Source organism: Centruroides sculpturatus, unplaced genomic scaffold (genome assembly GCF_000671375.1).
Source record: "Centruroides sculpturatus isolate CEXI.00-Female unplaced genomic scaffold, Cexi_2.0 scaffold475, whole genome shotgun sequence".
NCBI classification, from domain to species: Eukaryota; Metazoa; Arthropoda; class Arachnida; order Scorpiones; family Buthidae; genus Centruroides; species Centruroides sculpturatus.
The window spans coordinates 492,811-518,440 of record NW_019384712.1 but is presented as its reverse complement, the minus strand read 5'-3'; the positions used below and the strand labels follow the sequence as shown (position 1 = coordinate 518,440).

General features: G+C 29.6%; 1 protein-coding gene and 1 long non-coding RNA gene across 2 annotated transcripts; both read right to left on the bottom strand.

Moving 5' to 3' along the window:
• On the bottom strand, positions 1 to 21,438 carry LOC111627858 (alpha-(1,3)-fucosyltransferase 10-like). The gene is made up of 8 exons (XM_023371521.1): positions 21,285 to 21,438; positions 21,081 to 21,177; positions 20,964 to 21,009; positions 18,574 to 18,725; positions 6,828 to 6,953; positions 5,655 to 5,932; positions 858 to 1,032; positions 1 to 778 (listed from the first exon to the last, which is right to left on the bottom strand). The coding sequence occupies exons 2-8, from the start codon at positions 21,168 to 21,170 to the stop codon at positions 263 to 265; spliced, it is 1,383 nt and encodes a 460-aa protein (XP_023227289.1). The 5' UTR covers positions 21,171 to 21,177; positions 21,285 to 21,438; the 3' UTR covers positions 1 to 262.
• Positions 21,439 to 23,203: 1,765 nt separating this feature from the next.
• On the bottom strand, positions 23,204 to 24,047 carry LOC111627840. Its single transcript, XR_002757075.1, has 3 exons — positions 23,922 to 24,047; positions 23,745 to 23,834; positions 23,204 to 23,674 (listed from the first exon to the last, which is right to left on the bottom strand). It is a non-coding gene; the product is annotated as an uncharacterized LOC111627840 (long non-coding RNA).
• Between the last annotated feature and the right edge of the window lie 1,583 nt (positions 24,048 to 25,630).

Below are 25,630 nucleotides of genomic sequence, written 5' to 3'. Positions count from 1 at the left end.
CTTTCGGAAAAAGAATTTAACTTCTTAATTATATTTTGCAAAATAAACTTTTAAATATAAAAATTTGACAAATATTTTAACAATAATTATAAATTTAGAAGGTATTTTTCGTATAAATATGTAATAATAAAAATTATATATTTAACAAGATCATAAATGTATACTATTGTTTCATACACTGTATATATATTGACTAGATAAAAATATATAAACTTATAATGCACAATTATATATATAAAAATAAAACATAATGTTACATTTATTACAAGTTCTTTAAATATTTAGATTTTAGTAATTTTATAACTCTCTGGTGATATATTTTTTCAGTAAAATTAGAGTACTCATTCATTAACTGTCTTAATGCAATGACTTCATATTTTGATTTGTCATATAATTCAATCCACCAACTAGGAACCATCAATTTGTTCTTCAAAGGAGAAGTTGGCCTAGGACATCCGTAATGAGAAACAGTTGCTTGACGTGCAATTGGAATCATCGTGCTCTGTTTTGCTCTTAAATTTTCATTAATTCTCTTGCAAACAAAACATTCAAACTGTTCGATAAAATTTCCCTTTTCAAAATCATTATTAATACCCCAGTTACGGTTTTTCATGGTCCTTATTAAAAGATTATTTGTTATTTCTTTATACAGTTTATGATGAAGATGCAATTCGTATGCAGTTTTATTGGAATTCAAAAAGTGAATATAATCTGCAAGATGTTTAGGTGAATTAAAATCTGTTGCAAGAATTACAGAGTTGGAATGTGGAAGCCAATCCTATAATAAATATTTTAAATTGTAAAATGATAATTGATTAATTATTAAAATTTAAAAACTTTTAAATTGAAGATCTTACTTTAATAGAAGGTGAACCATAATATATTGGAACTGAACCAACTGTAAGGGGACGCCATAATTTTTCAGTTATGTAATCATCACAAACAGCATTTTCAAATGCCAAAGAAAATTTATATCTACTCAATATTTCCCAGAATTCTTCATTGTCCATAGATTCAACTGGATCTGATAATCTATTAAATATTTTATTAAATACAACTGTAATATTTAATTTGTTATAAACACACTATGAAATTAAAAGTAATGAATACAGTACATAATAGCTAATTTCATATTGATCTATCTTAGAAATTAATAGGACTTTTGACAAAAATCAAAATTTATTAAATTGTTCAATTTTAATCTTTGTTTTTACTTACTTCAGGCTGGACTGTATTAACAATGACAGGGGCCCTAGGCTTTCAGTTATATTTTGGGCTCCTTCCAGCACTTCAATCTTTCACCCCACTACAGCTGACACCTGAATCTGATATGTACTAGATTGCAGACTGCAGAACATAACCATATTTTTGTGTACAGTATGTCCCTTTTTTTTTACTCTCCATTGACCACAGGCTCCCATTTCCTGGGCTCTAGACATGTGCCTAGTCTGCCTAATGGTTAAAAAAAAATGGCCCCGATTATGAAATATATAAATATCCTACAAACAACCCTTTCACTTTTCAGTACAATTATTTAATGAGTGGATGAATGTTTTCAAATTGCTTTACAGATTGTCCACTCATTAAATAATTGTGCTGGAAAGTGAAAAGGTTGTTTGGGATATTTTTGAATTAATTTAATTTCCAGTTTGAATTTCCTTTTTTTCATATTATAGCTTGTATAGAAAGTCTATCAATTCATTTTTATCATTTGTTTAAATATAAAAACATAGTATTTTTCTGTAGAAATTTTGTTAATACCCAAAATAAATCTTAAATACTATAAAAAGAATGGAACTTAATTAAAATAAAATAAAGGAACACTGTAATTGTTAGATCAAACATTAATAACATTTTATTAAAAACTATTTTATATTGAAAATACAGTAGAACCTCGATTATCCGGACCTCNAAAAATGATTTTGTCATTTAAACGTGAAATAATAAATGAATGCATGATATTTAAGCAAACAACAAATTGAAGTTTTTAAGTCATACTACAGTAAATGCAGGTTGTTCCCAACACTCATGCAATATAGTTTTTTTTTTTTTGATGCTCTTTATAATATAAATTAATAAAAAAACTTGCAATTAAATAAAAATATATTTTTAGATATCATAATTTCTGAAAAATGAATATATCCAATTTATGTCAGTCAATCTTATAGAAAAGCTTTTAAAACTTGACAAAGACATTTAGAATATAATCAATATTGTATTGATAAATACAAAAGTAATTTTCTCATTATTACTGTAGCTGAAGACTTCCTTTGTAAGACATTCATTTATGAAATTGATGAAAGTTAGTATTTGTTTTAGACAAATTTGAGATTCTACATTGTCATTTTGGAATAATTAAAGTACAGTAGATCCCTCTATCACACGTAGATACATTCCATGTTATACGAATTCCTTGTTGTACGAGTCACTTAAATACATGAGCCAATCACAGCACAGAACAAGTGCAGTTTAGCGGCTATGGCTGTTTGAAAGGTTTTCTTCCATAAAATTAATCGATTCTAGACTAATTTGACTCAACATTTCCAAAACACATATAATCCATATAATATCCATATAAACTATGCTATAAACAAAAAATTGTAGGATTATTTACTGAGTGTGCGCTGTTCAATGATGCCATTACTTAAGCTTGTTTTCACTGCGGAGCGGCTCATCGAATGGCGGGCACGTTTCCTAATATGTTATTTTTCTGCGAAAAATTCACTGAACTTTGGAGACATCATTAATATAAATATAATTTTAATGGCCATTAAATAATAAATAGTTTTTTGTAGGTCCACTGCTCGTTTAAACTCAACGGTTTGTGCAATGTCCATTATTGGTCCAGATTCGACCAATCCTGTCATGACACAAGTCGGCGATGACATTTTACCCTGTTATACAAGTCTCTTTTAGCATGTTATATGAACATGATGGCAATTTTTTCGCCGTGTTATACGAATCCGTGTTATAGGGGGTCTACTGTATATACAGTATGTGTTGGGTTAATACTTACAGTATAAGTGTTTGTATATGATGTTTATTCAGATAACCAGATGGCCAAGGCAGTTAAAAATCACCCTATCATGGGAAACCTAGAATCAAATTGTGATGAACAAGGAACAACTGCAGGAATTTTTCATGGGCAGTAAGTCCTGGATATGTTGGATCTCTTATACCAGGCAGTCAATCTAATTGTAAGTCTGGCTGAATACGTGATGGGTATGGGAAAAAAAGAATTCTTAGTGCTCAGAGGACGAGGAAAAAAAATAATTTACTCAATTTTCTGTTTATCAGTTGAAAGGACTATTGTAAAAACTTAAAAGTTAGTGACATTTTACCACTAAGTAACAATCATTCTTGAAATTTTGAATGTTCTACTTTAGCCTTGGAACTAAAAGCTAACCCAAAAAATCCAGCNTAATTTTAGATATATTTTCATAAATAATATTTTTAAAACATCTCAATTTATAAATATATGTTTAATTATAAAACCTAACAGATAAGATGTTATATACCATGCAAATATTTCCAGAAATCTATTTTCATATCTGTCCAACTTAGAATGAATTGAAAGAGATTTACAGTTCAGAGCTTTGAGGTTAATTTAAATATAACCTTAGAGATTTTACTCTTTTAAATAAATTAAAAAAAACATATGCAATACTATAAACGAGTTATTATTTATTGAGATCATCACAATGCAGGGCTGCAGTTTTTAATCATATTTTTAATTTATTTCATTTGAAATAAATGTTCTCCACCTCATATTCGTAGTATCTTGTCCCTGTACATCATATTTTTCCTTTAACGATAGAGTCGTGCCAATCATCTATTAACTGCTTTCAGGGAAAAACTTTTGAATTGAAATAACATTAATTCCAGCGCAAACCGGAAGTTCATGTATAGTCAATTGGGGCCTCCTGTCTTTACAGCTTCCGTATATGGTCTCAGATCTCATCTATCTAATTCTGTTCTTGAGATTCAGGAAAGACAGATGGACAACAGTGGAAATTTATAGGTCTACAACTTTTTTCAAATTGCATCCCAATTAAATTTAATTGATGTGTGATATAAATATAGACTTCTATTTCATATTTAACAATTAATTTTTTATCACCAAATTTTAAAATCTATAAATAGCAGTTCTATATCACAATCATTCTTTAAAAAGAGAGAGTTATAGAACTCTCTAGCAATATTACATATATAATTAAATATATGATATTGTTTGATGCAGTTTTGTCAACATAGTCCTGCACTAGTTTATAGGCATGTCTAGCATGAAATGCCATTTGGGCTCGTGACTACTTAGTGGCATATGTTTTTTGTATTGAGCTATGTCCAGGTGTAAATTTAAAGGTGTGTAGGTACTGTCTGCCAGAATTATAGCTTTAAGTAAGTAATCTTGATGTTTCTTGTTTTTTTTAGAAAAACTCCTGAAGTGTCTGAATTTGTTTGTAGTGCATAGAAGTAAATAGTGTATAAGCCACTCAAAAGACATAATATTTTCATTGTACTGATTGATTACAGATACTGGCAAGCAACATCAGAGTAATNGTTGTACGCAAGAAGAAATTATATCATATTATATTTTTAAGATTTTTGCTATTTTATAATAATTCTGAGGGAAGGGATAGTTTTATAAAAAGTTGTGAATTCTAATAATAAGTAAAACAGTCATTAAGTCTGACCCTACTCAAGATATGACACACAAACTTCCTCGACCTTTGAGGCTATTAAATTTTGGTGGTTAATCTCCTAATATGCAAACCTCTCGGCATAACTTCAGACATTTTAGAAAAAACACAGAAGTTATTAAGCTTCAAAGAGGGTGAACAAAATTGTGCCCCACCACATCCATACATACATACAGAAAACCTCCCAAAGTTTCTTTTTTTTTTTTTATTTCTTAACATTTCAAGGTCCAGAGTCCAAAAATGTAAAAATCTTGGGGGGATCATTTATTGACTGATTACTATAATTTTGTTCTGTTATATATGACAGAACCACAAAAGTAAAAATAAAAATGAGCCTTTTCTCAAAGTTCACACAGTAAAGTCATTGATCATTTAAATTATGATTACAGTTTATACAATCTGTGACAACTTAATTCTTATGGATTATTTTAAAGAATTCTATGATGATTGCAAAAAATATTATTCATATTTATTTGCTAGGCATTATATCAGCTGTTTAGTGTAGAGTTGCCAACTTTCTTATACAACAAAGAAAGACACTGCACATACGCTGTATAATGGGTGAAATTATAACAAATTATTGTTATAAATATTTTTTAACTAACTGTTTATTTATTGTCTACTTAATATTTTTATAATTATGTTTTAAACTCAATCTCAGAATCATTACCAACTATTGCACACCATTCTAATAGTCCCTAATTTTTGCTTGTCTGACTAATAATGCTCTCTCTCTCTTTACCACTCATTAGAGAAACAGAAAGACAGCTTGTTACAGCTTATCGTCTTTTACTTTTTCCTCTATTGAGTTTCATAATCAGATGAATAAATTATGGATATCCTGTATAATTTTCTGAATTTTCACATTACTATTATTGTGCACTAAATATGATCAGTAATGAGTATGATCAATTATATTAAATTTTTAAAATAAAAAAAATAAAATAAAATTACCTTTTAGGTAAATCCTTATTATGCAGACATTTTCCATAAGAATCAATTTTGATATATTTCATTAATTTTTTGACATAAGCATCTCTTTCAGATGGTGTATTGCAATCTGACTGTACATAGACGACTGGTGATAACTTTTTTAATTCTTTATCTTTTTGTGATGTTGATTTAAAGTATTTATGATCAGTTAATGATTCTAAACTATCTAGATACTGAAGAGTAAGAGGAAAATCACTTTCACGTTTGAATGTTGCAGTGTAATTAAATAATTCCATTCCCTAAATAATAAAAAAATTCGTTTCATATAAATCCTTGAAAACTATATTTAGTTTATAATACACATTAAAATAAATTAATAAAATAAATATAAAATGATATTAAAATTGTTTTCATAAGTTATTACATACATAAAATAATCCATAAAATTTTTTGAGTACATAAATCTATAGTTTGATATAACAAAAGACAAAGAAATGCAAATATGCAAATGATTATAGTGACATATCTTAAAGCAGAAGAATGGTTATTACCATATTTACTCGAATATAAGACGACTCGCATATAGGATGAGGTGCGACTTTAAAGATCAAAATAAAAAAAAAATTAGATTTAGTAATACAATTCTAATTTTATTTTGTTTAATCACAAGTAAATGCACACATTGTTCCTCAAAAATTACTAGCATTTTAAAACTAAGGAAAAATCTTGTAAAATCGACAACATAATTTGTTCATGTAAAACTGGACAATCGGGGACTTTTTTTTTGCTAATTCTTAACAGTCGAATCCACTCTCCATCGATTACACATACAAATTCCTCCGAATTCTGATTTCCAAATAATCACCCGTTTTCACGTGGGAATGGATTAAAAACTTATATCAGGCTCCTGTGTGAGTTTGGAATTTCAATCTGGAATTCCTATTGCTATTCATCTTTACTCCTGACAATATACAAGAACAATTCAAATGACATAGATAAAATACTTATGTTTTTAAATACAAGAGAGTAAGCATCCGGTAAAAAAATGGGAATACACGGTTCACAAAAATTATTTTGTAAAAAAGCAAAGAATCTTTCACTCGCGCATATACGATGACCTAGGAATTTGAAGTTGTGATAAATGAATAAAAACCTTTTCTTATATGTGAGTAAATACGGTATATCTTAAAATACCTCTTTAAAACAGAAGAAAAAATTATTTTTTGGAGATTCTTCATGCAATAAACCCCAATCATGATTACTTTTTCTTGGTAATGGAAGATCCAATGGATTAAAGTCACTCCCATAAAAAAGAATGACCTAAGAAAAAAATAATAATCATAATATGATGAATTCAATTAATAAAAATTATTCTATGAGTAAATAATTAAGTTATTTATAATTCACGATAAAATAAGTACTTCTTATAGGTGTTAAAATATGTACTATTTAAAAATTAAAAATAAACATTTGTCATTGATTAACAGTTTGTTTTTCATTATTAATTTAGATATACATTAAAAGAAATTTAAATTACTTTAATGTTCCTATTCAAGTTTAAATATAAAATTTAGCATATTTAGGGCATTTGTTTAATTTTTCTTTTTTACTGTATTTGTAATAGTAATACTGTATCTGTAACTCTGTTTTAATGAACAATATAACACAGTTTGCATTCAGGAAAAGAGATTAAAATTAAACAGAATAAACAGTATTGTTGTTGGTCATTTCAAATATAAACCTCTTAATAAGAAGTTTATATTTTTATATAAAAGCTATTCTGGAAATAGCAGAAACTTGTATTAATACTGTCATTCACTATCAGTCGGTAGCAAAAAAAAAATCCCAGTTTTTCTGTCGTATGTAACTATACAATTTTGCATTTTCATAAAACAAGACACATTTTGGATTAAATGATTGGCATTTGTAATTTCTGGATGCTGGCAATAGAAAGACCATAGAAAAAAGAAAACGAATCAATCAGTAAGTATAATATTTCCAGATTTAATCTTCCTGTAATGTTAGGAAAATTTTCATTTTAAAATTCTACAAGTGACCAATAACTGTACCATTTATCATATATAACGGATTATGAATACATTTTAAACACATTTCTATATTAATCAGAGAGAGAACTTATCGCAATATAAATTCATTCAAATTTTATTTATATAATTGCTACATTGGTTGATGTAATTAATCAGTGAAAATAATTCACTAATTGAAAACCTTTATTATTTTGAACCAGTGTTGAGAAGTCAGAGTTGCTGGACATTTTAGGGTCAACTTTGGTAACATTTTTTCATCTCTGACCTTAAATTTTACTATTCGTAAAATGCAAACTTTTTAATTAGTATCTAAAGAAATTTCTTAGAAAATGGACATTTTGATAAATTTAGAATAATAAAAAAAAAGTCTATAAAGGCCATTTCACATCAAAATTTTAAGAGTATAGCACACAACATGCTCTATACTTTCAGAAAATAGCTTTTATTAATTTAAACAAACATATTCACATTGCATTGTGTTATATAGAAAGTACAACTCTCTAAGCTGTATCTTCTATATAACATAAGCCAGGCTTGGTAAGTTTTTGCTATTACCCAACCAAAAATTACAAATCATTACACAATAATTGACTGACTTTGCATTTGTAAAAATATCTAAATCTTTATATTTTATTATTATGTCGCAAATGTCATGTTCAGCTGATACAGGTGCCAAGTGCTATTCCAGATTAAAGTCAAAGTATAGCTACCCAAACAAGTGTAACATTAAGTTGTGTTATTGGTTTGTGTTTAATATTGCAGTTTTCTTTAGTGACATGTATAGTCCATGTTTTTATTAATGTTTAATGTTTCCAGACTTTTGTGTAGTGCATATGGTATAACACCAGTAGAAGACAGTACAATAAATACCTTATCCATACTCCATATCTGTCTTATTTTTTGAGCAAGTGGAGTGTACTTGTTGATTTTTTTAGTGTGAGTTTTTTTATGTTATGAGTGTTTGGAACACATGTCTATTGCAATGAATTGTTTTATCTGTGATTATGGCTCTGTAATAGTATATTTTCTGTGTCATTTTCTAATACTGCCTGAAGAGTATACAGTGGTGCCTCGTATAACTTACGCCTCGAATAACGGACGCTGCGAACAATGGACTTTCTGTTTGGCCGTTACGTGACTCGAGCAACGGACTTTCTGTTTGGCCGTTACGTGACTCGAGCAACGGACTGGCTATGAACAACGGACTTTTTGTTCGGCAATTACTTGAGGCGAATAATGGACTTTCTGCGAACAAGTGTGAATGATGTTTCCACTCTTTTGCCGTTGCCAATGACAATCTGCTATTTTTATAATATATTAGTATTATTAGAATATATTATTAGTATATCTGAAGTACAGAGCTCCCGTTGGGTTCGGCTTGCTCCCTTGTATATATTATGTACATCACCTCAGTGCAGGGTATTTACATTTATTCGAGTGTTGTCCAAATCATGGCTTCTAAAAAACCAGAAAGGTGATTTCAATTGAAACAAAGCAAGAAATCATCAGAAGGAGTGTAAGTTGACAAAAACTTCCTTGTCAAATAGGGAGAGGTTCAGGAGTTTACCAACACTCATTATCCAAACAGAGCTGAGGCCAACAGGACCAATGATCTCTACAATGACTCTCTCTTCTTCAACACCTGTTGGGTGTTGAAGAAGAGAGAGAAACAGACCACCTTGGATATGTTTTTCAAGAAGCCAGCTGCCAAAAAACAAAGGATGGAACAAGAGGAGTTGACCCTGCCTCTCCTGAATCTGACTCTGATTAAAAAATAATAAAAAGAGACCTGCGATACAGATACAGACTTTTTACAATGTGTAAAAAGTCTGTATCTGTACAAATGTGTGAAGAAAGTGTTCCTCCATGTCCTCACAACATCTGACTACCTGGCATAATTGGTGACTGCTCCATTTTCATTTTTTTTTTTTTTAATGATACAGTATGGTTATTTTATGCTGCAGAACAAATTATATGTTTTAACATGTATTTCTATGGAAAAATGCATTTTGCATAACAAACTTTTCACTTAACGGACATACACCTGGAACAGATTAAGTACGTTATACGAGGCACCACTGTATTTGTAGTATGGTACATAGGTGTTTAATAATTTGTGCCTCTGTGCATTATATTGATTATGCCTATGTAAATAGTCTTTGCTAAGAGCTTGCAACCAGTGATTATATATTGTATTGTTTCTAGCAGAATGTGGCATTTTCTGCAACACTCATTTGTGAGTGATGTATCACTTAGGATGTGTTTTCTGTATGATCTTGAATGACAACCATAAAACTCTCAGCCTCTCCAAACAGGTAGCCCCTAGTCAACCAGTAGTTTGATGCAGTTTTGTCAACATAGTCCTGCACTAGTTTATAGGCATGTCTAGCATGAAATGCCATTTGGGCTCGTGACTACTTAGTGGCATATGTTTTTTGTATTGAGCTATGTCCAGGTGTAAATTTAAAGGTGTGTAGGTACTGTCTGCCAGAATTATAGCTTTAAGTAATCTTGATGTTTCTTGTTTTTTTTAGAAAAACTCCTGAAGTGTCTGAATTTGTTTGTAGTGCATAGAAGTAAATAGTGTATAAGCCACTCAAAAGACATAATATTTTCATTGTACTGATTGATTACAGATACTGGCAAGCAACATCAGAGTAATCTGCCAATCAGAGTGTCTGCCTTAAAGGTCTTTTAAGGGAAAATTCTGGCATTTTTGAAGAGAAGAAAACCCAGAAAATATTATGATTCATCTTGTCACCCCAAGCACAAACTCAAGCTGATTGTCATTGTTTTGGGATTCAATCTTAGATCATTCATGGTGGCAGTCTGGAACACTATTGCTTAGCCTTCTAGCCAGCTTTCATTGTGTGAGAAAAACAATGTCTTTGAAATTAGTTCTTGAAAACTTCACCACATTACTAAAGCAAGAACACAAAGTGCAGAGATGATAATAAAAAATTAATGTCCTGCTTTGAATCACAAAGCTTATTATTACCAAATAGAAATTCCTACATTTTGGATGATTTTCTTTGGATATCAATTTTTTTTTTTATTAATTCAACTAATTAAGTTTTTCACTGCCCTTCTATTGGTTTTGAGTTATTTATGACTATTTATTAATACTTCTAAAACATAATTTGGTCTTAAAAGAATAAATATAAAAACAACAAAAAAAATTAACCCCAAAATCAGAATCTTATTATCAGTGCCGTCCCGAGGCAAGTTTTAGGATGCAGCGAGATCCTATTATGGTACCCCCTTGGCTGCCCCAATTTATACCCTTTAATTTTCTTTACCACTGAGGTGCCCCCTAGGACTTAGCGCCTGGAGCGGCTGCTCCGTTCGCCCTACGGTAGGGCCAGCTCTGCTTATTGTAACAAACTAAAAGAGGAAGAGAAAACTGAAAAATGTAATTAATAGGATTGTTCCAACTTATTATTCACTGGCTTAAGTTTTCAAGCCGTGATTGTGTACATTGGCTCAAGATGCTCAATATTTTTCCAAAATTCATATTTTAAAATTCTACTATGTACTTGAGTTTAGTCAACCATTAGTAAGATATTAACTACTCTTGTAGTAGCAAGAGCAGGGAGAAACTATCAGGGGCAGAGGCATAATTAACTAACAATAGAGAGGTTGCGGCCGACATTTTCATTGCGAAAACGTGAACGTCGAACATTCAGCACCATCATCCTGTAAGCCTAGAAGTTTGACAATGGCATTTGGAACATCATGTTCTGTTCCAAATGCTATTGTCAAACTTCTAGGCTTACAGGATGGTGGCACTGAACATCCAACATTCACGATGAAAACATTGGCCACAACCTCTCTATTGTTTATGAATACCTTAGTTATTATTTTAATCTAAAAGTTTTTTTTTGCAGGAAAAATAATAAAACATAATTCTATTATTTTTTACAATTAAGTTGACAATTTTATCATTGTGCCAATAAAAAATATTAGTATCTGTAGATACAATTAACTAATACAAATTATTAATGATAAGATTTTCAATAACAATTTTTATAATTAAATAATAAACCTTAACATAAATATTTATATAATATTGATAATTTTAGATATATTTTCATAAATAATATTTTTAAAACATCTCAATTTATAAATATATGTTTAATTATAAAACCTAACAGATAAGATGTTATATACCATGCAAATATTTCCAGAAATCTATTTTCATATCTGTCCAACTTAGAATGAATTGAAAGAGATTTACAGTTCAGAGCTTTGAGGTTAATTTAAATATAACCTTAGAGATTTTACTCTTTTAAATAAATTAAAAAAAACATATGCAATACTATAAACGAGTTATTATTTATTGAGATCATCACAATGCAGGGCTGCAGTTTTTAATCATATTTTTAATTTATTTCATTTGAAATAAATGTTCTCCACCTCATATTCGTAGTATCTTGTCCCTGTACATCATATTTTTCCTTTAACGATAGAGTCGTGCCAATCATCTATTAACTGCTTTCAGGGAAAAACTTTTGAATTGAAATAACATTAATTCCAGCGCAAACCGGAAGTTCATGTATAGTCAATTGGGGCCTCCTGTCTTTACAGCTTCCGTATATGGTCTCAGATCTCATCTATCTAATTCTGTTCTTGAGATTCAGGAAAGACAGATGGACAACAGTGGAAATTTATAGGTCTACAACTTTTTTCAAATTGCATCCCAATTAAATTTAATTGATGTGTGATATAAATATAGACTTCTATTTCATATTTAACAATTAATTTTTTATCACCAAATTTTAAAATCTATAAATAGCAGTTCTATATCACAATCATTCTTTAAAAAGAGAGAGTTATAGAACTCTCTAGCAATATTACATATATAATTAAATATATGATATTTTCATGCATATACCCCTTAGAAAATTGCTATAATGGAAATAAAACCTTTGTGTAACCCACCTTACTATAATAGGATGGGTTATAGAAAGATTTTATTATACAAAGGAGCTATAGAATGACTCACTTCCAGTACTTATATGTCTTCTCTACATGATGACATCATTTCAGAGAACTTTGTTAAGAAATAATTTTCATCCTAATAGGCTATACATTCATTGTTAGGAAGTGAATTCTGATAAATAAAATAATAATATACATTTAAAGTACTAGCCCTAGTTTGACAGTGCAATATTTCACCTTTTTTTATGCACAAAAGCATTTATTTTCTGCCATTTTGCTAATAGAATCAAACTAATGATGATGTAATTAAAATTTTGCTTTATTTGCTTCATTTTTCAAACTCTACAGTTCTCTGTCTGTAGTTTGAAAAATGAAGTTGAAGTAAAATTAGTAAAATTTCAATTACTAAAAAACTTTAAAGTTTTTTTTCCTTTTTTAATATGGAAGCTATAGCCTACAGTATTGTCCTGTAAACTTCAAAGTTAGAAGAAAAAGTAAGATAAATCATTACATAATGCTTTCTAAACAATAATTGAAAGAACAAAATCAGAATTTCAGTAAACTAATGCAGCCTGATCATTAAAGTCCATAAAATCTTTACAATATAAAGTGTATCTTTTACTGAATAACATTTGTTTGTTATACAGTATACTGTTCTCCAATTGTTTTATTTATCAAATATTAAACAAAAATAAATAAATATATTTAATAATTTCAATGTCTTAACTAAAGCTTTGTTCATAAAGAAAGTATATTTAAACATAGCAAGAATAAAGAAAATATTTTCTAATTATATTCTTATAGTTGACTTGTTAAACACTGACTTTATAGTGTATTAACAAGTCAATGGTTTTATAAAAAATACAAAATATATTCTTATAATTATTATAAAAAAACTTTTAAATTAATTATTTGATATTATCAGCTGCAATCTTATTTTAATAATGCTTACTGTTATTTGTATATGATTGACATTCTTGAGAAATGGCAGTGTAGAGATAAATTATTTACTAGCAAAAGCAGAATGCAAGAAATGTCGTTAAGAACTAAGCTTTAGAATTCTCTATAGTGAATAAGAGCTGAGCAGTGGTTTCATGCACACTCAAATAAGAGTCATTGAATATTATTGATACAGTAGAGTCCCGAAAACTCGGCCTAATGTGGACCGAAGAGTGGCAGAGTTTGTGAAAATGCCGGGTTAAAAAAGAATAAGTACGAGTGTTTCCTCAGACAATACTGTACTGTACTTGTATATATTGTTTGCTTGAGAATACAGCAGAGAATAAACTGCCCAAATACCCTTAAACAAAGGAAAAGTACATACTTTATAAAGGCATAGAGCCTTTACTACATGAAAATGAAAATTAATGAATACACTGCGTACAGTAATTTACCTGATAAGACAGACCTCAGAAAAATACTTTATGAGGCATAAAGCTGTATAATGAAAATTAACTATAGGATTTTTCGCCCTGCCAGGCTGTGGCCGAGTTATCAAGTGCCGAGTTTTTGGGACTAGTGTATTTTTTATCATTTTTTCCAATTTATTTTAATATTTATTATTATTAATACTTGATAAACAAAACAGAAATAAAGTGTAATGATAAAATTTTTCATTCAATATTCTTTTTATTTGACACACAGTTTAGAAAATTCTATTTTGGTATTCTGTTTTCACATGTTTTTATCAAATCTATAATAAATTGTTTTTCTATTTCATTTCTGTTAGCAATTTGTTAATGTTTGAGATAAATATATTCTTCTAAACTATGTACTAGTGTCATGCTTTATTATATACCTCCAAAATATCTGTTTATTCAGAGGTGTGAATTATGAAAAGGTATTATTCCATTCTAGCAATTTTTTACAGGGTTTATGCTATTGTAAGTTATCTGCATGAAATTAATCTTTTTAAAAATTTCTATTGTCATTAAAGAGAGAAAATACTTCTATAAATTTAAATACTTCAAATTACATTACTTTATTTGCAATAATTTTCTGAATATGTTTATTTTGAAATCATATTTCTCTTAAAAAATTCATTTTTAAATATTTACAAACACATACAAATTTAAATAATTTTCATATTAATCATGAATATATTTTTTTACTGTATAAAACTGTATAAAATATCTTGCTAAATTATTATAATTTTATTGCATTTAAAATTATTTGAATGCTTTGAAAAAAATCTGTCCAATATATTGAAAAACTTCAGCATACATTTAATAATTTGTTTGAAATTATTTAAACTGTATCTCTAACTGGTATCAAGCCAGTTAAAAGTTTGCATTAAAGCTAACAGTTTTGACTAGTGATATAAGTCATCATTATAATAGAATTAAATTCGTTGTATTTAAATTTTATATTTTAAGAACTGGTGATGGAAAATAACCGTATATAACTAACTATGCATTAGCTTGTATGATAGTTCTTTAACTGGTTTAAAGTACAGTTTATTTAAAAATAAACATGGACTCTGTACCATATATAATATAATATATATTGTTATTCATCAGATTTTTACAGTTCTTGAAAAGCTGGATTATTTCTGAGAAGCTTATCAGCTATAATTAATGTTTGAACTCTATTAATTTAAAAATATGAGTGTATTGAACTCTTTTAATAGTCCATTACATTGTAACAAGTTCTTTAAATTTAAAATGTACTGTATAATATTTATCAAACTCATTAGAAAGGACAGACAATATACAAATAGTCAATATAAATGTAATGAAAAATTCAAAGGAAAGAGTGACATTATATTAGTCGAATATTGCAATAATATAAACAAAAATTTCAATAAAATGTTGTTGAACATATTTAACTATTTAAATGTCTACACAGTTTATTTTTTCATATAACATGTAGAAATATCCTTCACCTTAAGAAATTGTGGTTGTAGAATAAAAAATTTTCAGATATTGTATGAAATGCTTATTCACAGTTTTGTATATTTTATAATATAGTTTTATATGTTTTGTGTGTTTCTACAGATGACTCTTGATGAGCTAAACTTCATTAAGTCTTACTATATCTATTTTTTCATTCTGATACAATTCCCATAAACTCAAACCTGCTTGTCCCTAACTTAGAATGGTTTTGAGAGCATGTTTCGCTAGCTTGAAAAATTAGAAAACAGATGAATTTACTTCATATTCAATTTCATATGTTTTTAAGATGGCATTTGATTATATATATATATATACACATTATTGATATTATTACCATTCTCTGAAATCATGACACATAAGTACTGTGCATAAGAATCTAATAATGTTTCATGCATAAAATTAATAACTTTATTCGTAAATGCAAATTGGCCAATCAAATCTTATAGATAATGATTAGAATCTCTTTTAAAACTTTTAAAATTGAATTTATAAATGCAAAAAAATTCATCTCAATTTGTTTTCATGTTTATCCCGGAGTCTTTTCTCAATAGTGTTTGCCTATCGTGTAATTTTTGCATTGGTGGTAATCAAGACATCAGGGCTCTGTTGGTATAAGATATTTTCCCATTGTATAATCTCCTTGAATAGGGAATATCATTGTCTTCTGAACAGTCTAATCGCTTTTCTCAGACACAAATTTCTTACTATAGTATTCATCATGGGACACTCAGAAGGGAGTCTAATGTAGTAGAATGATGGTGGGAATATGTCCAAATCCCTGCATTTACAAAGAAAGCTTAATTTAGACGATGTTCTCTAAAGTTTTAGAATAGATTTACGATAGTACTTGGCAGGCGAAGCCATCTTTAGTATCTCTCCAAAACTGGGATTGTATAAACACACAATGCACGAAACCAACACCAGCACTGTAAAAAAAAATTTTACTAATGTTTTCGTCTATATAAAAATATCAGGTAAAAACAATATAGAACAAAACGGCTAACAAAAATTGAATGCTTGTTTTTGAGATGTTCCAATTGATTATATAATTAGAATATATTGCATTTAAAATTTATACATTAATTTTGGGATATAATTTTAAAATTTGTATATTATATAAACAATAAACAAATGAATAATCCATTAATTTCTCATTAAGTATTACGACACAAGTATTTAAATTATCATTAATGCAAGTTTGTGTGGGCAGAATCTAGTTCAAAAATGACACGCCATGCTGTGGAGTGTGTGTCTGTTTCCTTGAAATTAATAGTGACTCCCAGTTTGATTGCTCAATAGATCTCCACTGCCTCCAGGTATTTGAAATGTGCTTTATCTGATACCCTGTGTAACAATCTTACGTCCTGCAGTTCAACCTTTACATCATCACTATCCACGTATGTTGCTAACACCATAGTTGCGAGCTTTTTTTCTTATGGAATATTCATGCTCCTTCATCCTCATGGCAAGACTTCTCACTGTCGCCCCAATGTATATTGATGAGTGGTTGACTTTGTGATAGGAAACAGGTACTGCATAAACCTCTGGAGAGTATGAGTCATGTGTAATATTTTTATCATTTCTGATGAGTGAAAAGATTGTCGGAGTGCGTTGATATGCTAAGTGCACCTTAGTAGTCCTGGCAATTTCTCTATATATATTAGAAAGTGTTTTGTTATATGTGAAGATTCATTCGTTCTTCTTGTGGAATAGTTCTGTTCCCCTTCCTTAGATATTGTTTTATGAGATGTTTGATCAAAGAGGATGGGTATCCATGTTGTGTTGCCAGGGACTTGATCTAAGACACTTCTTTTTCCTTTTCACTCTGCTCCAAACAATGTGTGTTGGCCCTTTTTACCAGATCCAAAAACGAGACTTTGTAACAATAAGGGTCATGTAAATTGTTAGGTATAAATAGAGATGAATATGACTCCTCATGGAAAACACAGGTGGAAAGATGACATTGTTCCATTTTGATGTTGATATCCAAAAAACAAATTGAGATGGATTACAAGTTCTTGGAAAGTTGATGGAGATGACCAATGACCACGTGGCTTGGTATGTTGGGTTAATATTCAACCACTGAAGGCACAAAAACTTTGCATTTTGACAGATCACTTATTTATTGGTCAATTAAATCTAGTCGTCTTCTAACTTTTCTTGAAGACTAAGCACATAAATTCAGCTGCAAAATTTGTATTCTACATTTTCATTGATACCAGTGAACAGATCAGTGTATTTGGACCATTATCATTCTGAAGTATTGGGAGACAAATGGTGAGCAACAAGTGAAAACTAAAGAAAAGGTATCCATAATTAAACTTGTAGGGAAAGGCAAAAAGAACAAATATGAAGTCATAAAAGAATATGGCATGCCATTATACTCTTTCTACCTGAGTATCTGAAAAAACAAGGAGAGCATTCTGAAAAATTTCAATGAACAATCACAATGGAATCAGTAAGAACAGAAAAAGCCTAAATATAAGTATCTAGATTTTTTTCCAAATGGTATAAATAAGTTTTTCACACTTAAGAAATAATAAAAATATAATATACTTAGCTGTATTGTTTATATCAATATATTTATATTCTTGTTAATAGTAGTAATTTCCATAATTTTAAACTGTGTTAACTCAACAATTCTTCTCTAACCATTCCACTTCAGTTTATTGTGAATCAACTGTAAATAATGTTACTTCAAATACAACTTTAAAATTCTAATAAGTTTTTATATCAATAACCAGTTCTAACATAAAGGCAAATGAAAAATATTCAATACTTATAAAAATTATTTGAACAGATTTGAAAAATGATTATCGTATATGAAGCATACATCAAAGAAACAAACAAAATTAGATCACAAATTATGCTCTTTGAACTTTGACTTCAAGTGTAAAAAACTCATTCTAATCACAGCAATAAATTTTAATTTAATCTCGAAACATTATTCTTCCACACTTCTTTAATTTTTATTTGTTTTTTTTATATTTTTAGTTTCTAATCTGAGTTAATAAATAAAACTAAGTCTTAAACCTTATTAAATAAATGAAACCATACTTGTAATAAGTTGTTATTAACATAATTCCTATTTTGAGTAAAGAAGCATTTATCCAAACCACATTGACGAACTCTTCCAGTTTCTCCAGTAAATGGTGTCCACCAAAGAATTATTGGATATTTGTTATGCCATTTTTCTCTATCGTCATCAGCTAACAAATAAAATAAAACAATAAATTAGTCACTAAAATTTTAAAAATGAACCATGTTTAATAACCATTAATGAAATAAACATTAAATATTTTTTTAATTTTTGATAATTTTACTGGAAAAATTGTAAAAATTACTATTTCTAAATATTAATAATATAATATTAAATCAATAAAAAAAATACTTAAATTTATTATTAAACAAAATGAAATTTTTAATTTTTTGAAAACAAATAAACTGTCTTAAATAAAATTAAGAAAATATTTTAAATAAAATTTAAATAAATTAAATCAAAACTTCAACATTTTAATCATGTCATATGTAAAAATATTTTATTATTATTATTATTAATTAACTTTGAACACATTCCATTAAATAGCAAATTATCAAAATATTTTATTGGTTGATAAAATGAAAATAATACAAATATCCTGTTAATTTCCTATTTTTTTTATGTAAGGCATATTTGTTATCAGAGGATTTCCAAAGATTATTATTACTACTACTACAAATGCCATTCAATTAAACTACACAATTGAAACATTAATTAGGTTTTCAGATAACTAAAAATGTCAATTATATTAAATGAAACTGACAAATAATATAATGGTTATTCATACATTTGTAATTAATTAAAATTATCCAGAAACATTACCTATTTAGAATAAATATGTATCTGAAACTATAAATAATTTAATATTTTTTTCTGTTTAACTGTATGGAATGTTTTGATTTCAACATGTTTTGAAATGTATTTTTAAACATTAAAAATTCAATATAAACATAATTTATAATATACAATAAAAAGTAGTTAATGAATAATTCCCTCTAATTGTTAATCAAATGGATGGTGATTTTGAATTAAATGAAACCTCCATCAGAAGGGTTTATATTTGAATGATGTTTCCTAGTTCGAATGATTTGAATCCTTACAGTGTATAAGTAGAAATGGCAACAGTCAGATGGCCAAGGCAGTAAAGGTATCAGCCAACCATTCTAGGAGACCAAGAATCAGATATGAATAAGCAACCCCGGGAATTTTTCATACATTATCTGTTCACGATATGTCAGACCCCATCTCTCATCATCCAACCACCCATTATAGGACTGGCAAAGTGGTCATGTTGATATGATTAAAAAGGCCCTCTTAGTACCCACAGAACAAAGAAAAAGTACTTTTTATTTATAATATTTATGGATTTCTAGTAAAGAATTTTTTAGATAAAATTTACCATACTAATCTTACACATCAGAAGAATATGTTATACATTTTAAACATAAACAAACATAATTTAGAAAAAGTTTTTTTTTTGCTTTAGTCTTTATTTAGCAACAGGGCAATTTGTAATACAGGTAACACCCGTATAACATGGCACTTCTATAGCACAGATTCACTCTAATGTGGTTTGAGAATTGGGAACATCCCCATATAACACGGTGGTTTTATAGCACGGGTTCACTCTAACATGGTTTGGAAATTGGGTAAAATCCTCGTACAACATATAATGTAATAAAGGGTGCGTTCTTTTATACCTCCGCATAACTTTGTGCGAGCATTCTAATTGTTTTCGTGGCTACTTCGAATGCTCTTTCAACAAATAATCCATTTAATAGTTAAATTTTACAATTGGGACCCTTCTTTTGCCTTTAAAAGCTCATTTTGGAATTATAGATTCCTCCATCACGATACTATTGATAGTGCGGGCGCCACCATCTTTCTTTCACCGTCATTCCTAAATGCCTACAAATAGCAGCAAACTCCCATTGCAGAGCAACTGCTATTAACGAACGCACCCAAAAACTGTTACCGGTTGATGATGCTCACGCTGAGATCATCATATAGGATGAATAATCCTCTGGTAAAATATTTACTTAAATAATAAATAAGTATTTTACCTATGAGAAAATGAATAATAAATCCAATTTAAATAAGGATTTAACAACACGTTTTTTAATTTTTGGAACCTAATCCCCCTTTTCGCACTAGTTCTTTGTTTCGTATAACACGAACTTGCATAACACGGCAATTTTTTGGAATGTAACCCCCGTATAACACGGGAGTTATGTTCCAAAAAATTGCCGTATTATGCGAGTCCGTGTTATACAAAATTATTCAAATGTGTATTTCAAAATTATTAATTCTATTTCCTGTACAGTCAGATATTTAAATCCTTCTGACATTTGCAACACACATACTCAAAAAAAATTATATAAATTTAATTAATTTCACTATTACTTACCAAGTTGTATATTTGATGACAATTGTTGCAATTCAAAATCTTCCAACTATGAAAACATTTAAATTAAATTAAAAAACTTATCACTAAGTAAATTCAATAAAAATTTAACAAACTTACCAAATATATGACAAATATTCCTTGAAGAATAAAGATAAAAATTGCCAGGCAACACATTAAAAAACTCCATCTTCTACATATTGTAAACATCTCCTTACTAAAATATGTAATTAAGAATTTTCAATATAATTCATGGTATTTAATAAATTTCGGTTTGTTTTTTCATTTTGAATTATTCCTTTCAAAAAATATGAAAGTTATTACGTTTAATCGCACAAACTTCCTCTCTCGTGGAAGTTTGACAGTCCTTCACACAACATATGATACATGATTTTAATAGATCCAATAGTAGCTTGCTTACTTGTCGCCCTCTGGCGGTGAAGTTAGGCGTTAGCTACGTTGGCTATTTCTCCCCGGGTGATTGTTATTGGCCCGAGTGGAGTTGGATTGATCCAATAGTAGGACTTCTTTTTAATATGGGAAGTTGGTAGTAATTACGTCAAGTAGTAATTACTAGCGCCAAAAAGAGCCTAGCGGCAAGTGTGGAAACCTGTTAGAAATTTGTATTAACTGAAAGCGAAATAAAAGAGCAGTTTGCTTACATTTTACGTAGATTACGCCGTTTCGATAATTCGCAATTATATGAAAGAATTTTTAAATTATTTTTCACAATTTTATTAATTTAAATATCGAAATGAGTCTATTCCAACCTCAGTTCTAAATATTAAATGAAATAAAGCTTCATACATGTATTATATAATCAAACATTTAATGTATTATTCTTTCATTTTACACTTGAATTTAAACATTTAATAACTTATGGGTACAAAATTTACTTAAAAGGCCACGTAATTTCCAGTTATTGATATAATTATTATATAAGGGCCGTCTATTTATTACGTGTAAAGTTATTGATCACCTTTCTGTTGTTTACAATGGCGTATTTTTTAAAAACTCCTCTCGTTTAATTATATGTACTGGACTCCCGACATTGAAGAAATGACTTAAAAAGTCCTGCAAATATTTTCTGATAGTTTATTTACAGAATAGTAAATAGTAAGGTGGTCGTTTCATTTTACGAATATAATATCGGTGCTATGCGATGGGCCTCAAAGCTATCAATGGTTTCTTGCAATCATCGGCGATGGATCGATGTATTTTTAAAACTATTTCCGCCTTGTGGGCACTAAGATGGCCTTATTTAGCAAACCCATTATGAATTATAGTTTCCGGCCAGGCCCACAATTGGGCGGCGGGATGGTGAGAGACGGGGCCCGATGGGCCACCCGCAAAAGTTTCTGGGAATTTTTCGACCCGTTCGGATTCGATCCTGGGTCTAGCAGAGCGGTAGGCTGTTACCTTAGCCTCTCGGCTATTCGGCTGTCGAATGAATCGATGATTATGTTGGCTATAATCTAGACTTTACACTCTTCCGCTGTGCGGGCACTAAGAATGTATATACATACATTTAAGTGTCAAACATGTTCGACCAGATCCCAATGGAGGCAATCGGATGACGAGGGATGGGCCCGACTTATCCGGAACAAACCACCCATTAAAGAGGGCCGGATGGCTTGCTAAAAGAGGCCGTCTTAGTGCACACAAGGCGGAAAGAGTTAAAAGACCAAACTAGCATCTATTGAAATCGCAACATTGTTTCATCATATTTTTCGACTATTTTATTTATTAGCTTTATGTATAAGTTTAATTTATATATAAAACGTTAATATTATTTGCAAAAATTAATAAATTATAATTATTATATACTGTATGTGGATAGAGTCGGGAAGCAAGGCGAAACACGGGTTGCGCCAACGCCACTAGGTGGTGCTGGTCGAGTTATCGAAGGCTAACAGGGACGAAGTTTCTAATAATTATTAATTAATAATAATTATAGTTATTACTATATTTAATGCTTTAAATGTTTTTCTAAGAATATTTCAATAAAGATAATTGCGTAAAACTTTTTTGGTATATTTTTTAAAAAATATTCATAAATATCTAAATATTTAGTAATTAAACTTAATCACACCATCATTAGGAAAGAAATATTTCTTATAAAGAGACGTTAAAAGGCAGCAGACTCATTTCCAGCCTCATGTATAATTTTTGGAATGAGACTTTTTCAGTCTCTTTAATGAAAAACAAAATTAAACAATCAGAAAATTTCTTTTAACGGTGCTTTTTGGTAACATGTTTCGCATTCCTCAAACGTGAATCATAATGACACCGGACAGTGCCAAGATTCGGACTTTGAGTTGAGATCGTCCATAAATTATGTAACGCACCTTCTTAAGGGGCTGTCCAACAATTTCGTTCGCATGTTTCTCGAAATGTTTATTCCCCCCATTGTCCAGTAATTGTATCCGGCGAATATTATTGATATTAGTTTTACACTCTACGTATTTCATTTGTTGAGAAAACAATGGCTGAAAGGACTTGTTTTAATCTTGGGCCAACACAAGTTTTCCATGACTCTGCGGAAACGGCTTCTGACTGTAAACTTAATTATAGTTGAGATATTTATTGTATGAATGTATCGAAACAGTGTCTTCTTTTTCTTGTTTGGTTCAATGTCACGACTGGGTGAATTCATACACACTTGGATTATTTTAGAACTTTGTCGAGACGCGTTTCGGCCCCTCTTCGGTCGACTACGTAATAAAGTATAAATATAAATTTCTTATATTACATAATATTCCATTATGATAATTAAAGACATACCATTATATCCTGGAATAACATATGGCGATCGAGAATACCAATACGACTCGGAATAACATATATACCACAACCGAAAATACATCTAGTTCACTGTTGAATACAATCAGTTATTAAAACCTTAGCAATTAAAACTATGTTATAAAAGATTTTTTTTTTTTCAAATAAAACCTTCCTTACTTTGAGGTGTTTTTGCAAGTAGATTATAGAGAGGTTGCGGCCGACGTTTTCATCGCGAAAACGTGAACGTCGGATGTTCGGCGCCGCCTTCCTGTAAGCCTAGAAGTTTGACAATGGCGTTTGATACGTCGAGCATGATTCCACTGACATCCAAACACCATTGTTAAACTTATAGACGTACAGGAAGACGACACTACGTCCGACGTACACGTTTTCGCGATGGAAACGTCGGCCGAAACCTCTCTTATATGTTATTCTTACACCAGACATCTTTCAGGCACTTTCTTCACCACAACCACCTTTCTTTATCTGGCTATCTTGTCGGTTGCTGGCGAATATTCCTTGTACGTTGAACTTCTCAATGAGTGTAATGTAGTCTTCAATACGACGAAACTTTGCCAGCCTTATTTCGCATTTACATATGGCATAGATCACTTTATTTACATATTCTCTTTTGGGATATTACATTTTTTTTTAATAATTGTAGCCAATTTTTATGAATTTTTATGCTTTATTCTAGAACAGTGTTTTTCAACCTTCTCGAATAAGCGACCCCTTTACAAGTTAAAAAATTCTGGCGAGCCCCCAGGGCCATATTTAAACTATATCAGTGATTTTAAAAACTACGTACAGTATTTAATTTTCTTTCTTTAAATATCGATCGAAAAATCAATTATACTGTAAAATAAACAGGCAACAGCCTTCTCAACGAAATTCTAGTTTTTTTTTTTTTTATTGTAGTGTAGGACCTACAAACACTTGTCTTTTCTTACACCCGCGACTCCCCCTGGGGGTCGCGACTCACAGTTTGAAAAACACTGTTCTAGAACAATCCACTCACGTAGTTTAAGTTTTTATTACAATAATAAATGAAATGATCGATCGATATTGAATTATTAATTAATAAAATAAAATTTTAATTTGTTTTTTTCAGTTTAAATTTTATTCCTAATGCCTCTGGGTGGGATCTAAAACACGTATCACCCCTATACGTACGCCACATACCAAGCGGATTTGCCTAAATTTCGATAAATGTTGAAAAATCAAACGAATAACCACGGTGTCGACCCCCCTATAACACTGTTGATTATTCCGTTTTATACGAATTCCATGTTGTACGAGTCACTTAGATTTTACAAATACGTGTGCCAGGCTGTGAACGGCTCACGTATTTGTAAAATCTAAGTGACTCGTACAACATGGAATTCATATAAAACGGAATTATCAACAGTGTTATAGGGGGTCGACTTGAATCAATCTAAATCATAGATATCGATTTTTAAAATCTACCATAACAGAATTTATAAATTCGACTTTTGAAAATTTTTAATGCCATCTATTTAAGACATTCTGAGGTTACAATCAGTCTTAAATATAAAATTATTTTAATTTTTGCACATTCCACAATTGTGTTTAAATTTCTAATATTTATGCAATGTTCCTATTTTTCTGCATATCGTTGATAACGTAATCTTCCAAATAAAATATTATAGACAAACGAATACTCTTATCGTATTTTATTACGATACGATTTTCAAATTAATCGTCGGCGAAAATTCCGATTATAGATTAAAAATTACGAATATTTTAAAATTTATTTCAACGTAATTTACAAAACTGTTGTTCAGCGCCATCTACGAAATAAGAAAAGTTTTATACAAAATTTACGTGTACGTTACGTCATATTTCTTGTAATGTCGCCTTATCAT

Coding starts and splice junctions, on each gene's coding strand:
- LOC111627858 (XM_023371521.1), bottom strand. CDS start 21,170: ATGTTTACAATATGTAGAAGATGGAGTTTTTTAATGTGTTGCCTGGCA. Junction 21,010..21,080: donor GAATATTTGTCATATATTTG/GTAAGTTTGTTA, acceptor ATGTTTTCATAG/TTGGAAGATTTTGAATTGCA. Junction 18,726..20,963: donor GTCATCAAATATACAACTTG/GTAAGTAATAGT, acceptor TTTATTTGTTAG/CTGATGACGATAGAGAAAAA.